The sequence below is a fragment of the Hyperoodon ampullatus genome (genome assembly GCF_949752795.1).
Source record: "Hyperoodon ampullatus genome assembly, chromosome: 18".
In the NCBI taxonomy this organism is placed as follows: Eukaryota; Metazoa; Chordata; class Mammalia; order Artiodactyla; family Ziphiidae; genus Hyperoodon; species Hyperoodon ampullatus.
Window position 1 is genome coordinate 14,135,421 of NC_136931.1, and position 20,363 is coordinate 14,155,783.

The window sequence follows — 20,363 nt, forward strand, 5'->3', positions numbered from 1 at the left end:
CTCACTGCTGTGGCCTCTCCCGTGGCGGAGCAAAGGCTCCGGACGCGCAGGCCCAGCGGCCATGGCCCACGGGCCCAGCCGCTCCGCGGCATGTGGGATCCTCCCGGACCGGGACACGAACCCGCGTCCCCTGCATCGGCAGGCGGACCCCCAACCACTGCGCCACCAGGGAAGCCCAGGAGAGATTTTAAATGGGAGAGATATTCTCCTGCTGGCCCTGAGGAGTCGATAATAACAACAATGAACTGTCTATGATGGATCACTTGGTAAGGACCTGAGAGTGGTCTTTTGTTGCTAAAATTGGTCCCCTGTTGTCAGTTGCCAAGAAAATGATACGTCAGTGAAATGGCTGCCAGGAAATGAATATTGTCAACACACTGAGGGAGTTTGGAAGATAATCTTTCCCCAGTTGAGCCTCCAGATGAGGATGTAGCTGGCTGGCATGTTGATTTCAGCCTTTGGGAGCCTGAGCCAAGAACCCAATTTGGTACCTTTTGGACTCCTGACCCATGGCAACTGAGATAAGACATTTGTGTTGTTTTAAGCTGCTAGATTTGTGATAATCTGTTATGCAGCCATAGAAAACAAATACAGGAGCTATCCCCACACTCAGCAAGTCATGGAGGAATTGGGTCTAGAAAAATCTGTGGAAAATGTGCTTTCCTTTACTGGTGGGGTTTTCACAGCTTTTAAAACCCTGGCCAACACAATCTGACAAATGAAGGTGGGTGCACCAACAACCTGAAAACTGCCCCAAATACAGATTCATCTCCAGAAGAAAATGTATTGCTTAATAGCTTCCTCCCCTTACCTTGATACCAAGTAGCACTGATAAGGACATTTCTAAATGTCTTGCAAAGTTTATGTCTTTAGAATTCTGATGATGGTTGAGGTAAAACAATGCAAAAAAAATCAATGGGAATGATTTGGATCTATTTCTCTAGTGTGTATTTATTTCCACTAGATCCATATCTAATATAATATTTCATCTGTTTCTTTTGCTGTTTGGTTTGGCTTTTTCTTAAGGGTGAACTGAATTTCCCATGGGTCATAATGTGATACAATTTTTTAATAATTGAAACAGTAAGGAAATGTTTTTTTACCAGAAGGAACTCTTTTCTCCTGAAATCACATTCTGGCCTAGGTTGCTAAGAAACCAGTTTTTCATTCAAGGCCGAAACCAATGCTTTGTCCTACCTTTAGTTCAGAAGTTCCTGAAAATAACTGTTATTTTTTTTTCTGACATCTTGGAAAATGTTAGCTAGTTAAGGTTATTTATGCATAATTGGACTGGCGTTGGCACTGAGAATAAAGCCCAAGGGCCACCATTGCCTGCTCCATGTGCTCACTTCTCCTCTGTCCGTGGTGGCCAGGCCTGCCGTGCTCAGACTCTTCCAGACTAGTGGATAATTAGTATGTCTGGTTGCACAGTGGCCATCAATTCACAGTTATAACTCATCTGCACATATGTGTGATGAGGCCTGGTTGGTGTTACATAACTTATGGGCATTGTTGCAAGAGGGTGCTGGTGACACTGTAAGAAACTGAACCCGAATCTTGAATTGCACAAAGCAGTTTCTCCAACAGCAGTGTGATTTTGCTGGAGTGTCAGGGCAACATGTTGAGGGTATGAGAGGTTTGGGAGATCCCAAACTTGGGATTTCTTCAGATCCAGCAGGCCCTCATGACGTCACAGTATAATCACCTCTGACCTGAGGCAGGACTCACCCAAAGAAGTGGTTAGACTTAGGATGCCACACTCACCAGGGCCTCTGTGTCGAACAGTGTCAGGGGGCCTCATTCACATTGTTTTCCGTGTACAATGATCTCTGGAATGGTGCCACCTGGGCCCTGATATTTTCTGAACACCCCCCAGTGAGATGTCTCCCGGTTTCCTTTGCTGAGAATGCATTCTTTCAAATGTAACTTCCACTAGCTTTCGTCAGGATGCTTGTTTTCACCAAGCCTCCCCTTCAGCTCTCTGTTGAGCGACATTCTAAACTTGCCAATGTGAAACGATTTTGTCATTGCCTTTTTTGAGGCCAAGAAAACATATGAACCACCTATAGGAAAGCGATGTACCTCATCTCAAGTCATCCTGGAAGGGGGTTCATGCTGGGGCAGGGTCTGAGCTGGGTGCTTGGTCCCAGGGAGGCCGGTCTGCCTCCTCACTCCAGGCCTGAGGCTTGGGCTCTAGACTCAGTGGCTTGGGGGGAGCTGGAGCGGGGCTGAAGGAGGGGAGTTGCCCCTGGCCACCTAAAGGCACCATTTTGCAGGTGGTGACACTGGGAAGTGGCCAGTTTCTGTAGCAGCCAGTGTCTGGGGTGGTGGCTGGAGCCCTGCAGCCTCAAGGGAACATATCTGAGTCCTGACCTTCACAGTTAAAGGAATCTTTTTTTTAAAATTAATTAATTAATTTTTGGCTGCCTGGGGTCTATTGTTGCTGCACACGGGATTTCTCTAGTTGCGGTGAGTGGGGGCTACTTTTCATTGCGGTGTGTGGGCTTCTCATTGCGGTGGCTTCTCTTGTTGTGGAGCACAGACTTCTAGGTGAGCGGGCTTCAGTAGTTGTGGCTCACGGGCTCAGCAGTTGTGGCTTGTGGCCTCTAGAGCGCAGGCTCAGTAGTTGTGGCAAACAGGCTTAGTTGCTCCGTGGCATGTGGGATCTTACCAGACGAGGGCTCGAACTCGTGTCCCCTGCATTGGCAGGTGGATTCCCAACCACTGCGTCACCAGGGAAGTCCCAGTTAGAGGAATCTTGAGTCTCATCACGCTCCGACTGTGACCGTGGGTGCTTTAGCCAACTTCTACACGGCTTCCTCCGTCTTTCCTGCAGTCTTAACGATTGTTTATCATACTAGGTTTAGAAGTGTTGAAAAGGTACCCGTTTAGAAGAAGGTGGTGGTGGGCCAATTGCTCCCCTCCCCCCAGCTCTGCCTCTGGGGAGTGGGTGGGACGAGGGACTTTGCGGGGCGGGCAACCATTTCAGTCACTTCGGCTGAAAGCAGAGTTGGAGAGACTCCTCTCCAGGGCTCTAATGAAGAGCGTTAGGGCTGTGGATTCAGCAAAGTCTCAAGTTCTGCTGGCGCCGTTAAAGCAGTACTCTGCATTGCAGTGTGCACACAGACCCCCTGGAGGTGTCATTAAAATGCAGATTCTGACTCAGTAGGTCTGGGGCCGGGCCTGAGAGCCTGCATTCCTAGCAAGGTCCCATGTGATGCCGATGTGAGGCAGTGGCTTCAGATCAGCAGCAAACATCGCCCAGGACTTGACAGAAATGAGAATTCTCGGGCCCGCCCAAACCTACTAAATCAGGCCCTCTGAGGGTGGCCCAGCAGTCTGTGGTTTAGCAAGTCCTTGGGGCGATTCTGATAGATACTAAATTTGAGAACCGGCGGTTTCTTCAGACTCCGTGTATTTGCCGGCTAGAGGACCAGCTCGTTGGGCTCTGTGCCCTCTCAGTTTGCTGCTTAGTGTGTTGTTTGCTCGTTTAATCACTGGGCGTATCTGTCATCTTGTTCTTTGTCTTTATTCCTATCAGCAGGGCCTTTAGTGGCTACAAAAATGAACTGTTAAGTGTGCGTCTGCAGATGCTTTAGGACAGGCTTCATTTGGTACTAGCTGTGTGTCAAGTGTAATGGGCTGAGGGGCGGCGGGAGGTAGAAAGAGATGGATGAATCTGTCCATTAAACACACACCACTGTAAAGCAATTATACTCCAATAAAGATGTTAAAAAAAAAGGATATGTGCATCAGAAAAAAAAAAAAAACACCTCTAGTAGCTATAAGGTCTTGTTAAAACACAGGTTGCTGGGCCACAACCCTGGAGTTTCTGACTCAATAGGTCTGGGATGGGCCCTGAGAATTTGCATTTTTAATAAATTCCCAGGCAATGCTGGGGCTGCAGGTCCAGGGATCATTTTTGAGCGCTACCTCTTTGGAGCATCCATTCCCAAATGGCCATCTTCTTTTATGCCTCCATCTTCTCTTGCGGGTGGGCTGGAGGGGATGAGAAGAGGGCAGGAGGTGGACGCCGGGGACCCTCAGGCATAGGTGAGTGCGTGCATTTGTGCAGAAGCAAGTCCACTCCAGGGCCAGTCTTTAACCACCTTTATTTCAACAGGCGGTGCCAACAGGTAAGTGGCTCTACTAATACCACTGCAGGCCCCGGGGGAGAGTCTGCACATGCCCGCTTCTCCTTGGAGGTGGGGCTTCCACGGTGCTTTCCTTCTGAAGAAAGGCGCCAACTTAGAACGTCACCCGTTATGCGCGCACAAAATGGCTGCAGTTTAAAATATATGACACTGGGACGTGGTCCTCTCTCTAGAAGTAGATTCCTGACTGGTTGCACCATTAATGGCCAGGTGGGTTTTGATCTGTAGCACTGGTTCTCAACACTGCCACACAAGCTGAAAAGAAATGATGCCATGTCCCTCCCCAGACGGATTAAATCAGTATTTGGGGAGGTGGGGTCTGGACCAGAATTAGGTGGAGAATCACTGCTCCATAGGCTGAGGGCTGTGCTCAGGGCTGGGGGTGGGGAACTGGGGTGTCTATTAGCATCCCTCCAGGACCTGGCCTTCAGCAAGAACTTTCAGAGACGGAGGGAGCATCCCGACCTCTGTTCCTGTAATAACTGTCCTAATGTGTCTGCTCATTGCTTTGAAAGTAGTGACTTATTTGACTTTTATGCGAAAGCAGAATAAGATACCACGTCCAAGTAGAGTCATGGCTTTAAAAAGCCATGGGTTTTAAAAAGAAACTGTGGGGCCCCAGAGTCATACACTGCTAAGTGCTGTATGATGGAAGGTCGTGAGTGTAAGACCTGTGTCATCTTATTAAACATGAGCATTATTACATAGTGCTTGGGCTTTGGAGATATATTAAGAAACTAAATGAAGAGACTTGCCCTTGCCAAGTAAAATATAGCTCTGTTTCTTGTAGTTACCATGTTTAATATGGAATATCTATATTTCATACAGATATCTGGAATTCATATAATGCAGAAATAGGTGCCCCTGTAACTGAATTGGAGGATAAAACAGTACCTTTAGAATCCTGATGATTTTCTCTATTCTTCGCAGGGCTAGAACAACACGTAGGTATGAAGGCTGAGGAGATGGCTTTTCCATGATGCCACGGGCCCTGGTTCCCACTACGGGGTGATCCCCTTCAGGTAATAAACCCATTTAATTCCAGTGTCGCTGCCTTCGCCGGGAGGGCAGGCTACAATCAGCTTGCTGGTGATGGGTGTTTTGCTACCTGATGGGTTTCCTCCAAAGTGGACCGTGATGTTGTTGGTCTTCTTGGGCTTCACGGAGTCTACGGCGCGGACGGAGAAGGCCGGGTTCTCCACCGTGAAGGACAAGGTGACCGGGTGGAAGAAGACGTTCTTGAAGGGGATGACTATGTTGTCCCCGGCTCGGATCAGAAAGGGGCCTTGCGGCTTGGGGGGCAGGGCCACTCCGAAGAGGGGGATGATGTACTCGCCGCCCACGAGCGATGAGAGGCTCAGGAGGCCCTTGCTCTCGCCCAGGCGGCTGGGCTCGAAGTACACCTCCACACTCACCTCGGTGCCGCCCTGCACCCCGGGCGCCGCGTAGATGAACTTTTCCGTGTGGAAGTCTGGACAGTCGGTCTGAAAGGAGAACAAACGCACTCGGCTCATCCAGGACCCTGAAGAGCAAACCAGCAGTTCAGGTCCATCCCCAGCCCTCCACCCTCCGACATGAGCAACCTACGCTTGCGTGAGGACGGGCAGGTTATACAAAAGCTGTGCCCTTAAAACTCCCTTGAAGAGTAGGTGTTACTAGTTTATCCCTGTTTTACTACAAAGAAACCAAGGCCAAGAGGTGTTAAATAGACACACAGCGGGACGATATGGGTGGCAGGCCTGGGCGCTGCTCCCCCGTATCCCTTGCTTCTTTCCTTCCACTGCCCCTGGAGGACCAGAGATTCTGGCTCCTTGTGGACGGGTGGGACTAGTTCTGGACCATAAGTTGCAAGTAGAAGTGCAAGGTGTCCCTTCCACACTAGAGCATTTATTTGCCAGAGCAAGTCCCTCTGGGGTCTTTTCACCCCTCTGCTGCTAGGACTGGAAACATCTGAGATAGTGGTTGCCCCTCAGCCTGGATCCCCGAGTGGCTGTGATGAGCAGAGTCCCCTGCTGACCTTCCCTGGATAGAGAAGCACGAACGGGAGGCAAACCTTTGTTGTTTTAAGCCACTGAGATGCTGGGGCTGTTTGTTACTACAGAATAACCAGGCTTCTCCTGACGGATGGGTATGATCAAGAGCCTATGCCTCTTTAAAAATCGTGAATCACTACGTTGTACACCTGAAACTTATAAAATCCTGTACATCAACTTACCGCAGTTAAAAATAGAGCCTATGCCTTGTGACCATGGCCATGGGACTCTGATGATAACTGGGCACATGGCCACCCAGTGTAAGGCTACACTCCTAGCTCCCCTTGTTGCTGGGTGTGGTCACATGAAGTTTTCTTCAATGGAATGTGAGTGGAAGTGATGTATGCAGCTTCCCCGTTTTCCCCTGGTAGCTGGCTGCAATGTGGATGTCACAGTAAACCATCTTGGTCTGTGTGCACCGAAGCAACTCCCCACAGAGGGAAGAGCGTCAGGAAAGAACATTCTGGGTGCCTGATGTCATGGAGCTGCCATTCCAGCCCAAACTGCTTACGCCCACACTGCTATCTGAGAGAGGAATAAACTACTACTTTGTTGGTTTGCGGGGCTTTCTGTTTCAGTAGTTAATCCTATATTCACACTGATTTAATAGGTAACATATATGGAGCGCTTACCATGGGCCAGGATTAGTTTTATATACCTATTTAAAACTCCTGACAGCTATCCTGTGAGAGTGTTAGTAAACTATTCATACAAAGAGTAAACGGTGAAGCCAGGATTCACATCCAGGTCTGTTGGATTCCACAGCCAATACTCATGATCACTAAGCTCTATTGTCTCACTGTACTGACCACTGAGTATGTTGTGGGAAGCAAAACTCCCCCTACCCCAACCCCAGTTTGTTATGCTAGAAAGTCTGTGAGGAAGAACCCAGGCCTGGTACTTTTTGTTTCTAGCTGGCAGTTTCCAACTAGATAAAGCACCTGAGTCTGAGTTTCACATTTCTGCACCCACCGTGTCCCCCTCCCATTATTTTGGAGCCCAGACTTCTGGAAAGCGAGGGCAGAGGGTGAGGCAGGGGCTGCTCACCCTGCAGTAGTATTCTGTCTTCTGCCGGGCGTAATTGGTGAACTTGGCAAAGATGCTCTGGCCACTGCCGAGAACAGCCTGGAAGTGGACAGGCTTTTCAGGCAGTGCTGGCGTGGTCTTCAAACTGAGCTCATATGGGTAGTAACCCAAATCACTGTTGTACAGTGTTAGTTTCCCGAAGGTTTCTCCAGCTTTCAAGGGCTGGAATTCAAATGAGAACGTGCCCTGCAAGAGAAGACGAAGGCTCCTGTGACACTGAATGTCTGACCCATCCTCTGCCCCCCGGTGACCTCGCAGCAGGTTGGTAGCAGATGCTCATACTGACCTTGAGCCTGGGGAACCTCTGTCCAAACCAGCCCACTTTTCCTCCCCTGGACCCCTTCTACCTTTCCCTAGTCTGGGTATTTCTATATCTGGACTCTCTTTGAATCTAAAAATAGGTACTGGATCCTCTCTTCAGAAGCATAATTATGGAGATGGGGGTGGGTGGGCTGGAGGAGCAGGAGTGGGCTGAAGGTCAGGCAGTTCTTTCTTTGCTCATAGCCCATCTCTGAACAGTTTCCTGGGTTCTATCATCATTTGGGGGAGGCCTTCTCCTTCCTCTATTATCATCCAAAGCAAAACAAAACAAGAACCAAGGAGTACTGCTTATAATAGCAAAACAAGGGAAACAATTCAAATGTATTAGCAGTAAGAGATTGGGTAAATAAAGTATTCTTTATTCACATCAGTGGAATATTACGTAGCCATTACAAAGGAAGAGGCAAAGCTCTAAGCGTTGAAATAAAAGGTGTTGGTAATATTTTAAGTGGAAGAAAGAAGGTTCTAGAAATGTATATAAAGCTCTAGAAATGTATATGAGCTTATTTTTGTGGAGAAGATTATATGTCTATGTATGTACAGAAAAGAGACAAGGGTATGTCGAATTGTTACCAGTAGTTATCTTAGGTTGGGGGAAATGGGACTGTGGGGACTTTTACTTTCTATTTCATGTACTTTTGTAGGGTTAAAATTTTGTTTTTATCATGAGTAGGTTCTTTTTTTTTTTTTTAACTACTTCTGGGCTTCTCTGGTGGCACAGTGGTTAAGAATCTGCCTGCCAATGCAGGGGACATGCTTTGAGCCCTGGTCTGGGAAGGTCCCACACGCCACGGAGCAGCTAAGCCCGTGAGCCACAACTACTGAAGCCCGTGTACCTAGAGCCCGTGTTCCACAACAAGAGAAGCCACTGCAATGAGAAGCCCATGCACTGCAACGAAGTGTAGCCCCCGCTCGCCACAACTAGAGAAAGTCCGCGTGCAGCAATGAAGACCCAACACAGCCAAAAATAAAATAAATTTATAAAAAAAAAAAAAGAAAACTACTTCTTCCTGAACAATAAAATAAAGAGGATATCACTAAAATTATTGTAGATGTTTAACAGAGAATACAGTACAAAAATTTACATGATCTTACCACAATTAAAAAAATTTGGATGAAAACGGACAAATGTATAAACAAATATAAATTACAGAAACAGACTCAAAAAGATAAAGAAAACCCATATAGTCCTATAACCATTAAAGATATTTAATCAATAGTAAAACAAAAAATTTCCCTTAACAAAATTCCAGATCACAAAGCTTTACTTTTAAATTCTACCAATCTAATATTCCACAAGTTCTTCCAGAGAAAAGAAAAAGAGGAAACCTACCTCAACTAACATAATCTTGACATCAGAATCCAACAAGGAGAAAGGAAAATTGGATGCTAGTTTCTCTACTGAACACATATACAAAATGTCTAATAAAAATGTTATCCAACTGATCCAGCAACATATAAAAAAGAGAATACTACATGACTAAGTTGGGCTTATTCCATGAATGAAAAGTTGGTTTAACCCTGGAAAAACCAATCAGTTGCCACATTAACAAATTAAAAGGAAAACAATCAAATGAGCATCTCAATAGATGCAGTAAAAGTATTTGATAAAACTCAACATCCATTCATAGTGTTTTTTAAAAAGCTCTTAGCAAACTAGGAATAGAAGGAGATATCCTTAATCTGATAAAGGGTACCTATAAGAAACCCAAAACAAATATCATAATAAATGGTGAAACTTTGAAAGCTTTCCCTTCAAGGTCAGGAACAAGACAATGCCTTCTGTTGCCTTTCTGGTCAACATTGTTCTGGAGGTCCTAGATAGCCCTGTAAGGCATGAAAAAGTACTTAAAGGAAAAGGTTTAGAACAGAAGAAACAAAATTGTAATTACTTAAAGATGACATGATTGTACATGTACAAAATACAAGAATCTACAATTTAAATTATTATTAAGTGAATTTTATTTATAAGATGTTTGGGTAAAAGGTGATATACAAAAATCAGTTATATTTCTAAATGATTGCAACAAATATTTAGAATATGAAATTTTAAAAAGATGCTATTTATAATAGCATCAAAATATACAAAACCTAGAAATAAATCTAACAAAAGATGAGTAAAGCCTCTACATAGAAAACAAAAAACATATTATTGAGAGAAATTAAAGAAGACTTAATGGAGATTTGCTCATGGGTTGGAAATCTCAATACTATAAAGATTCAAATTCTCCCCTATGACAGACAGGCTCCAAGATGGCCCCCAGTAACCCCTACTTCCTGGTATTCACACCCTTGTATAGTCCTCTCCCACACTGAACCAGGTTGGTCTATGTGACCACAAGTATGTGGCAGAAGAGATGGCGTGTCACTTCTGAGATTAAGAGGAAAAGACTGTGGTTTCTGTCTTGTGCACCCTCTTTCTTCTTTGCTGCCTCACTTTCTTTTATTTTTTTAATTTTTAATTTTTTTGGCTGCGTTGGGTCTTCGTTGCTGCGCACGGGCTTTCTCTGGTTGCGGTGAGCGGGGGCTACTCTTCGTTGTGGTGAGCGGGCTTCTTATTGCGGTGGCTTCTCTTGCTGCAGAGCATGGGCTCTAGGCAGGCAGGCTTCAGTAGTTGTGGTACGTGGGCTCAGTAGTTGTGGCACACGGGCTCAGTAGTTGTTGTGCATGGGCCTAGTCGCTCTGTGGCATGTGGGATCTTCCCGGCCCAGGATTAAACCTGTGTCCCCTGCATTGGCAGGCGGATTCTTAACCACTGTGCCACCAGGGAAGTCCTCTCACTTTCTTTTAGATCGCTCACTCTATGGTACGTGAGCTGCCTCGTTGAAAGCAGCTCGCAGGAGAGGCCACATGGTGAGGAACTGAAGCCTCCAGCTAACAGCCAGCAAGGACCTAGGACCTTTCCAGCAACCAACCACATGAATGAGTTTGGAAGCAGATTATCCAGCCCCAGTCAAGCCTAGGGATGCCTAGAGTCCTGGATGACAACTGACATCCTCATGAAAGCCCCTGAGCCAAAACCACCTGGTTAGGTGGCTGCTTTTAGATTCCTGATCCTCAGAAACTGTGTAGGTAATAAATGTCTGTTGTTTTAAGTTGCTGAGTTTTGGAATAATTTGTTGTGGATCAACAGAAAACTTATACATTCTTTTTTTTCCCTTCTGCACCACGCAGCTTGTGGGATCTTAATTCCCCAACCAGGGATTGAACCCAGGCCCTTGACAGTGAAAGCGTGGAGTTTTAACCACTGGACCACCAGGGAATACCCCAGAAAACTTATACATTCTTAAAATAATCTATAGACTTAATTTAATCCCAATCAAAATCCCAAGAGTCTTTTTTTTTAAAGGAACTTGACAAGCTGATTTAAATATATATATGGAAATGCAAAGGGCCAAAAATGCAATGCTATTCTTGCCAAGGTACTCTTGAAAAAAAAGAATATAAGAGATTATTAAGTCTTAATATAAAGTTAGAGTGATTGCTTGCTTGGCCATATATCAAACTATACTAAAAAACTGTAATAATTAGGATGCCGTGGTATTGGTACAAGTTCAGAAATTGAGTCATTATTATATTATAGGAAACCTAGAACAGATTCATGCATATATGGACATTTGATTTATTTCACAAATGGCCGTGTAAATCAGTGCGGAAAAGACGGTCTTTGTAGTAACACAGTCTGAGATGATTTATATTCACTTGGAGAAAAAGGAAACTTGACTGTTGCCTCACATCATACATAAAAACAAGTTCCAGGTTTTGAGCAAGATGATAGCAGCAGCCGCTGCACAGCCTTCCCAAATCCCCCACAAGACACTCAGACCAACCAGCTTAACGACAACATCTATAACATAACTAAGTGAAAAGATAAGCTACCAACACCAAAAGATGGGGGAGTGGGGCTGATTACTCACAGCCATGAGACCGGTGTGAGTAAGCCACTGTCTGGGAGGAGTGAGGGAGACAGCAAAGGAACATCAGTCTGAGAGCCAGGGAATCACCCTAGATTGAGGGTCCCACTCAACCTGGGAAACTTGACAGGACAACTGACAACAGCAGCCTAAGCTGGAAGGATGATCTCAGGCTCTAGTTTATCGCTAACTGCAAACATGCCACAATAAGATTGGGTGACGTGGAGCAGCTTAAAACCAAGTTACTTAAACTCCCTTCTAAGACAAAACCTTGTGCCAAGAGAAACCTCTGAGAGTAGAATCTGTTTGACTGTGACTGAGACACTGAGGGCAAAGGAAAGATAAAGCTCAGATAAAGGTGGGGAGAAAAAAGAAAAAAAACCCTAAACAGTACAAAGCTGTATTTTAAAAAATATTTGTGGTAACAACAGAAGAGAGCATCTTAGTTATGTGAAGCTACAAAAGGTATCCAGGGCCACCTTTTCCTTCTAAAAGCATGGAAAAAGATAGAATGCACAACAGAAAAGGAATAAAAAAGGTGAATGATGAGCAGAATAATATTGCTATAGACAATGAAGACATGCCAGGAAGAGATCACTACAAAACAAAGAGAAAAAGAAAACACAGAACAGATAAGATAAACAGAAAGTACAGATTTGCATGTACACCTGAATACGTCACTATTTACACTCAATATAAATGGTGTGAATGCTCAAGTGAAAAGGAAGCCTTGCTAGACTGGGTTAAAAAACCAAATCCATCTCATCTGTACACTGTTTATAAGAGACACATTTAGATTATACGGATAGAGAAAGATTGAAAGTATGATGATTAAAAAACCCCCACACCATGCAAATGCTAACCAAAAGAAACCTATATTAATATTAGACAAAATAGATTTTAAGGCAAAAAGTGTTACTACAGACAAAGAAGATCACTTTATAATGAAAAGAGTTTCAAGCCACCAGAAAGACATTATAATTTTTATTTAACTAGTAATAAAGCTTCACAGTATATACATAAAGCAAAACATGATAGAACTACAAAGATAAATAGACAGATCCACAATCATAGTAGTATATGTTAATATCCTCTCCTAAAACTGATCAAACAAGCAGACAAAACTATCAGTAAGGCTAAAGAAAACTGAGCAACAAAACAGCAAACACATTCTTTTCAAAAAGAGATGGAGGATTTAAAAAAAAGACTATATTGGGGGCTTCCCTGGTGGCGCAGTGGTTGAGAGTCCGCCTGCCGATGCAGGGGACACAGGCTCGTGCCCCGGTCCGGGAAGATCCCACAAGCCGCGGGGCGGCTGGGTCCGTGAGCCATGGCCGCTGGGCCTGTGCGTCCGGAGCCTGTGCTCCGCAACGGGAGAGGCCACAGCAGTAAGAGGCCCGCGTACCACCAAAAAAAAAAAAAGAAAAAAAAAAAGACTATATTGGGCAATAGAGCATGTCTAAAAAAATTCTAGAGTACTGAAATAATATGGAATATATTCTCTGACCACAAAATAATTTTTAAAAGTGGTAACTAGAAAAATCCACATCTTTGGAAATTAAGAAACTTCTAATAAACCAGGAGTCAAAAAAGAAGTATTAATAATAGTGAAAATTAGAATACTTTTGAACTTAATGATAAAAAATACTACATATAAATATAAATACTTGTATGCTGCAGCTAAAGCAGTACTTAGAGGGAGATTTATAATCTTAAGTGCGTATACTAGAAAATAAAGAAGACTACAAGTTAATTCCCTAAGCGTTTATCTTTGAGATTAGTTAAAGCAACACTAACCCAAAGGAAGCAGAAGGAAGGGAATAACAAAGATAAGAGTGGAAATCAATCAACTAGAAAGCAACCATACAATAGAGTGTAACAACAAAGCCCAAAGATGTTTTTTGGGGAGAAAAAAAAAAAGTTGAGAAACCTCTAGCAAGGTTTGATCAAGAAACAAAGAGAGAAGGCACAATAACCAATATTAGAAATGAAAAGGGGACGTCACATAAAAAAGGTAATAAGATTCGTGCTGTGAGACCTAAAGTTCTTATGAGGTTGTCTAAAATGAAAAGACACGTCAGCCGGGCCTCTGGTAGCTCCCTGTGTGCTAAATGTGTCAGTGACAGGATCAAACATGCTCTCCTTATTGAGGAGAAGAAAATCGTTGAGAAAGTATTGAAGGCAAAAGCACAGAGTCAGAAAGCTAAATTAAAAATGAAGCTTTTTTTGACAGTCTCTTCAATAAGTGGTGCTGGGAAAACTGGACAGCTACATGTAAAAGAATGAAATCAGAACACCTCCTAGCACCATACACAAAAATAAACTCAAAATGGATTAAAGACCTAAAAGTAAGGCTGGACACTATAAAACTCTTAGAGGAAAACATAGGCAGAACACTCTTTGACATAAATCACAGCAAGATCTTTTCTGACCCACCTCCTAGAGTAGTGAAAATAAAAACAAAAATAAACAAATGGGACCTAATTAAACTTAAAAGCTTTTGCACAGCAAAGGAAACCATAAACAAAACGAGAAGACAACCCTCAGAATGGGAGAAAATATTTGCAAGCAAAGCAACCGACAAGGGATTAATCTCCAAAATACACAAACAGCTCATGCAGCTCAATATCAAGAAAAACAAACAACTCAATTGAAGAATGGGTGGAAGACCTAAATAGACATTTCTCCAAAGAAGACATACAGATGGCCAACAAACACACAAAAAGATGCTCAACATCACTAATTACTAGAGAAATCCAAATCACAACTACAATGAGGTATGACCTCACGCTGGTCAGAATGGCCATTATCAAACACTCTACAAACAATAAATGCTGGAGAGGGTGTGGAGAAAAGGGAACCCTCCTGCACTGTTGGTGGGGATGTAAATTGATACAGCCACTATGGAGAACAGTATGGAGGTTCCTTAGAAAACTAAAAATAGAGCTACCATATGATCCAGCAATCCCACTTCTAGGCATATACCCAGAGAAAACCATTCAAAAAGACACATGCACCCCAATGTGCATTGCAGCACTATTAACAATAGCCAGGACATGGAAGCAACCTAAATGTCTATCAACAGAAGAATGGATAAAGAAGATGCGGTACATATATACAATGGAATATTACTCAGCCATAAAAAGGAATGGAATTGTGCAATTTGCAGAGAAATGGATGGACCTAGAGAATGAGTGAAGTAAGTCAGAAAGAGGAAAACAAATATCATATAATATCACTTATTTGTGGAATCTGGAAAAATGATACAGATGAACTTATTTGCAAAGCAGAAATAGAGACACAGATGTAGAGAACGGATGTATGGATACCAGAGGGGGGTGGTGGGATGAATTGGGAGGTTGGGATTGACATATATACACTACTATGTATACGATAGATAATTAATGAGAACCTACGGTATAGCACAGGGAACTCTGCTTGATGCTCTGTGGTGACCTAAATGGGAAGGGAATCCAAAAAAGAGGGGATATACGTATACGTATAGCTAATTCACTTTACTGTACAGCAGAAACTAACACAACATTGTAAAGCAACTATACTCCAATAAAAATTAATTTTTAAAAAATGAGGCCTTTTTGAGTACCAAAGAAAATCAAAAAAACAAAAAAAAGGTAATGAGGATAGTAACAACGTTATACCAATATTTTCACTATATCGATGAAATGAAAGTGCTCTTATTACTGACTCAAGAAGAAACAGAACATCTAAATAGTCCAATAACCCACTGAAAGAATTAAATCAGTAGTAGACAATCTTCCCATAAAGAAAACACCAGTCCTCAGTGGCTTCACCGGTGAGTTCAAAGAAGACATAATTTCAATCTTTTATAAACTCTTTCACAGAATTGAGAAAGCGAGCAAATTAGCAAAAGTGACACCCAAACTGGACAAAGAGTATGAGGAAGGAAAACTGTGGTCCATTCTCATTCATGAACACAGAGGCAAATCTCCTACACAGACTATTACCCAACTAAAATCAATCTGTATGTAAAAAGGGAGTTATCAGTTTATTAGGAGTCTATCAGATCGGTAAACTTTAAAAAATTCTGACAATACCAAGGGTTGGTGAACTCGCACTGCTGATTGGCAGTTATCTACTGATTGGAAGTTAGAGGCAGGCACACCCTATGACCCAGGGATTCCACACCTGGGTGTACACTGTGGAGAAATACAGGTGCTTGTGCATCAAGAGGGCGCTTGTGCAAAAGAACCATAGCAGCATTTTCCACAAGAGCCAAATGTTGAAACCAACACAAATGTCTGGCCATAGTAGGATGGATATCTAATTTGTGGTCTAGTCATTTAGGATAGTCTACAGCGGTGAGGATGAATGAACCTCCGCTGTGGGCAACGGCACGGAGGACCGTCACAATTCACAACTCTGAGCGAAAGAAATAACACATTACAGAATGTATATAGTATGGTTTCTTTTGCATAAAGTTCAAAAACAGGCAAAACTAAACTATATTGCTTAAAAGCAAGACATGATCATTACAAAATAAGGATAGTGGCAACTTTTAGGAGTGAGGGAGAGAGGGATGTCTGGGGAGGTGGCAAGTTTTTATTTCTTGGCCTGGGTATTGGTTTAACAGATATTTATTTCATAAGTTTTTGTTTAAACAAACATGTTTGCATGCATATACATGTTTATATGTACACATACATATATGTATATGTATGTTTTATATACTTTTCTGTATAGTTCACAGTGAAAAATATAAAAATACAATAAAATAAAGGGCATGGAGACTCTCTCTGAAGAACAAAACAGACAACTAGATTCTGAAAGTGAAGGAAGAGACAGAGTGGGAGGGCAGGGAACAGGCCAGGTGGGTTGAAGTTGGGGCAACAGAAGAGATTTTGATGGAATCCGGACAGTGAGAGTTTGGAGTGACAAACTGATGAAAAGAGCATTTATCTTCCCACCAGTTAATAACTCTGGACCATGTCTGCCCAACCACTGTCAAAGCCTTCTTGTGCCACCTCCCTGAAGTGGTCTGCGCATAAACAAGCCCACAGACACATGTGTGTGTTGTACACTTGATACACTATTACGTGTCCCTTGCTGTCCTTTTCACCACATATATTCTATGTGACTTATGTAATCAGGAAAAACAAGAAGAATATTTTAAATTTGAGCAAGGCAAACAAACACATAATAGAGACAAGTCCCTTTTCCATGCCTGAACCAAAGCTCTATGTGGCCCTGGCTTATGCGAGGACTTGGGCAGCAGAGGAAAGGAGAGAACAGGAGCGTGGTCGATCCGTTGACCATCCCCTGCCCTCCCGACCACCGCCAAGGCTGGCCCAACTAAGGGATGCAGAACGTGGATCCAGAGGCCCCCTGGGCGGAGCCTCCAGCACGGATAAGGGGGCGGGGAGCCCCTGGCAGGCAGGGCCATACCTCAGAGTTGGCTGGCACCACAAACTGGGAGGGCAGGCTGATGTCGGGCACCCTGCATTCCGTGGAGAAGGTCACCGAGTAGGGCAGGGGGTTCTCCACCTTGATGGAGGCCGATGTGCTCTGCCGGACAGGGCTCACCATCTCGATGGTTTTGATGATGCCTGAAGGGATGACCCTGAAACTCACCGTGTAGTATAGGAACTCGCTGGTCACCTCGTTTCGGAAGATCACCTGGGTTCACAGAGAGAGTGGAAGGAAGTGGGGCAGAGTGGAGGGGTTAGCCCAGGGTCCTCCGCCGTCTACACGGTCCTTCTCCCTGTTCGCAGTGTGTGGACGCATGAAGCACAGGGACCAGGCTGACACAGGCCCTCCCAGCCCCTGTGAACCCTGCCAGCCAGCCCTTCTCTTCAGGTATTCCGCTCTGGCTTCTCCCAGGTGAGAGGGCATGAAGGAGCCTGGGTTGCTTTAGGAGAGGCTAGAGCAGCACCGTCTAGTGCTGAAGATGAAGGTGTCCCCAGTGGGGACAGCTGAGTGGCCCTGGAGAACAAGCAAGACCTCAAGAGGTTCATGTTGGGGTGGGCTTCACTCCAATTCCTGCTGCTGCTGGAATAGTTAATAATATTAATAATAATGATAATGATAATGATAGCATCTAACACTTGATTACTGTGTACTAGGCACTGGAAGTACTTATTTAATTCATACAGTTTGCAGGCAACATGACTATTCCCCTCACCGGTTTTTCTAAACATGAGCAAACGGGCTTTAGCAAGTTATTCTCTTGCCCAGGGTCACCTGCAGAGTAGTATCAGAACCAGGATTTGAACCCAGGTTGGCCTGACTCCAGAGCTCACACTTGTAACTGCAGTGCATCGTCCCCTCACCCCTGTGTCTGACCTGTTGATAAGCTGCTCCCCTTTTTCAGTTCTTTCCCTGGATGACTGATGATGTTGAGCATTTTCTCATGCGCTTCTTGGTCACTCACATATTTACTTCTGTGACGCAGAGTCTACTCCAGTTTTTTGCTTTTTTTAATACCTTGAGTTGTTTATCTTATTACAATAGGTGGTAATAGTTCTTTACATACCTGCCTTTTTACTTTCAATCTCTTCCTGTCTTTAAATTTAGAGTGCTCTGATACCCTCTGTATTTTAATTGGCGTGTTTAGTCTTTTACATTTAAAGCAATCATTTATGTGTTTGCGTTGAAGTCGGCCCTTTTGCTATTTCTTTTCCATTTGTCTCTTATTTTTTCATTTCTTGCTTGCTACTTTCCTGCCTTCTTTTGGATCAATGTGTAGTCTTTTGTAATATATTTTATTTCCTCTACTGGCTTCTTACCTATATTTTTAAATAATAGATTTTTAGTAGTTGCTCTAGAGCTGACAACACAGCAGTCAGGAAATTGTCCCAAGCCAGAGAGGACAATCACAGGACTCATTTCATAAGTTTCTCTTCTCTCTGATGGATTGCAGTATTGTGCTGCCTGTTGTCCGATGCCTAAGAAGAGTTACCTCAGATATTTTGTCCAGTTTTATGGTTGCTTATGGTGAGGGTCTAGTTACTCCAACGTAACTGGAAGCAAAAGTATTTTTGACTTTTAAAACACTTTTAGGTTGTTGTTGTTCATTTCAGTATATATGTTACTGTAAAGAGATCCTGTGATCTGGGTTTGTTGTCATTTTTACCCAAAATTTTACTTGTATTTTATTTTTTATTTTTTAAAAATAAATTAATTTATTTATTTATATTTTTGGCTGCGTTGGGTCTTCACTGCTGTGCATGGGCTTTCTCTAGTTGCGGCGAGCCGGGGCTACCCTTCGTTGTAGTGCACAGGCTTCTTATTGCAGTGGCTTCTCTTGTTGCAGAGCACGGGCTCTAGGCGCAGAGACTCTAGAGCACAGGCTCAGTAGTTGTGGTGCATGGGCTTAGTTGCTCCGCGGCATGTGGGTTCTTCCTGGACCAGGGATCAATCCCGTGTCCTCTGCATCGGCAGGCGGATTCTTAACCACTGCGCCACCAGGGAAGTCCCTTCACTTGTATTTTAATAAATATATTTGCTGGTATTTTTCTGTTCATACCTACAGTTTACAAACAGCTCTAATTCTCTCCCTACCCTTCTCTATGAATGAGAAAATCTCTTATCTCCCCAGTTGCTTCCAAACGAAAGAAAATTTTTTTCATTGCCTTAGTTTATCCCTCCCCTTGCTATTTCCTATATTGAGGTCATATGAAATATTAATTTCAGATTTCTTTTCAACAATTATTTGAAATTACCTATCAATTTAATTTTGATTCTTTGTTCATTGTATCCTTGTACTTTCCTCTTGGATTCATTTACAAGAGGAATCATTTTGCTAATTAGAATTAATGTTTCATATTTTCCACTGTATCTGTTAACATAAATTGTCTACAAATTAAAAAAAGAAAAAATTTTAATTTTGTAGCACTTCTTTCAGATAGGGATTGTGTATATGGGTTGGTTACTTTGAGTCTTTGCATGTTTAAAAGTGTCTTTATTTTGCTCTCATGATAGTCTTGTCTGGAAAAAGCATTCGAAATTGAAAGTCATTCTTAACAGTTTGAATAGCTTACCCTATTGCTTTTGGTATTCAGTGTCACCACGAGAAATCTGATGTTATTGTGAATATTACTTCCATCTATTTTCTCTAGAATTATTTAGGACTTTCTCTTTTATCCCAGTTTTCTGAAATTTTGTTCTCATGTACTTAGATGTGAGTCTGTTTTTCATTCACCTTGGTTGGCAACTTGGTGGGTTCCTTCAGTTAGAAGACTCAGACTTTGTCAAATAGCTCTGGACATTTTTTTCTTCAGTTATTTCGTAGAGTATTTTCTTCCTTTTGTTATCTTGTGTTTCTGTTTCAGGAGCTCCTATTAGATGGGTATTAGAACTTCTTGATATATATTTTATGTCTCATATTTCCTTTCAGCTTTACTGAGATACAATTCACATGCTATACAATTCACCCATTTAAAGTGTATAATTTAGTGCTTTTTTAATATATTCACAAAGTGATCCAACCATCCCCACGCTCAATTTTAGAACATTTTCACCACCCCCAAAAGAAGCCCTGTCCCCAGTAACAATCATTCCCACTTCCCCCTAATCCATCCCTTATAGTCCTATGCACCACTAGTCTGCTTTCTGTTCCTATAGATTTGCCTATTCTGGACATTTCATTTCAACAAAATCATATAATATGTGGCCATTTGTGACTGACTTCGTTCACTTAGCATAATGTTTTCAGCGTTCATTTCAGTGTTGCATGAATCAGTACTTTGTTCCCATTACTTTTTATTGCCAAATAAGATTCCATTGTATTTATCCATTCACTAGTTGATGGAAATTTAGGTTGTTTCCATTTTTTGGCTTTTATGGATAATGATGCTATGAACATTTATGTACAGGTT

The 20,363-nt window shown here is 43.0% G+C and overlaps 1 protein-coding gene across 1 annotated transcript in view; it reads right to left on the reverse strand.

Annotated features, from left to right (window-relative positions):
• Positions 1–4,939: 4,939 nt before the first annotated feature.
• Positions 4,940–20,363, reverse strand: part of HYDIN (HYDIN axonemal central pair apparatus protein) — a gene marked incomplete at its 5' end in the record, with an annotated part of 359,388 nt that continues 343,964 nt past the window's right edge. The window contains 3 exons of the mRNA XM_079723315.1: positions 4,940–5,638; positions 7,235–7,459; positions 16,933–17,163. Of these exons, the coding sequence (XP_079579441.1) occupies positions 5,156–5,638; positions 7,235–7,459; positions 16,933–17,163 (939 nt within the window). The 3' untranslated portion in view covers positions 4,940–5,155. The remainder of the gene's footprint in view (positions 5,639–7,234; positions 7,460–16,932; positions 17,164–20,363) is intronic.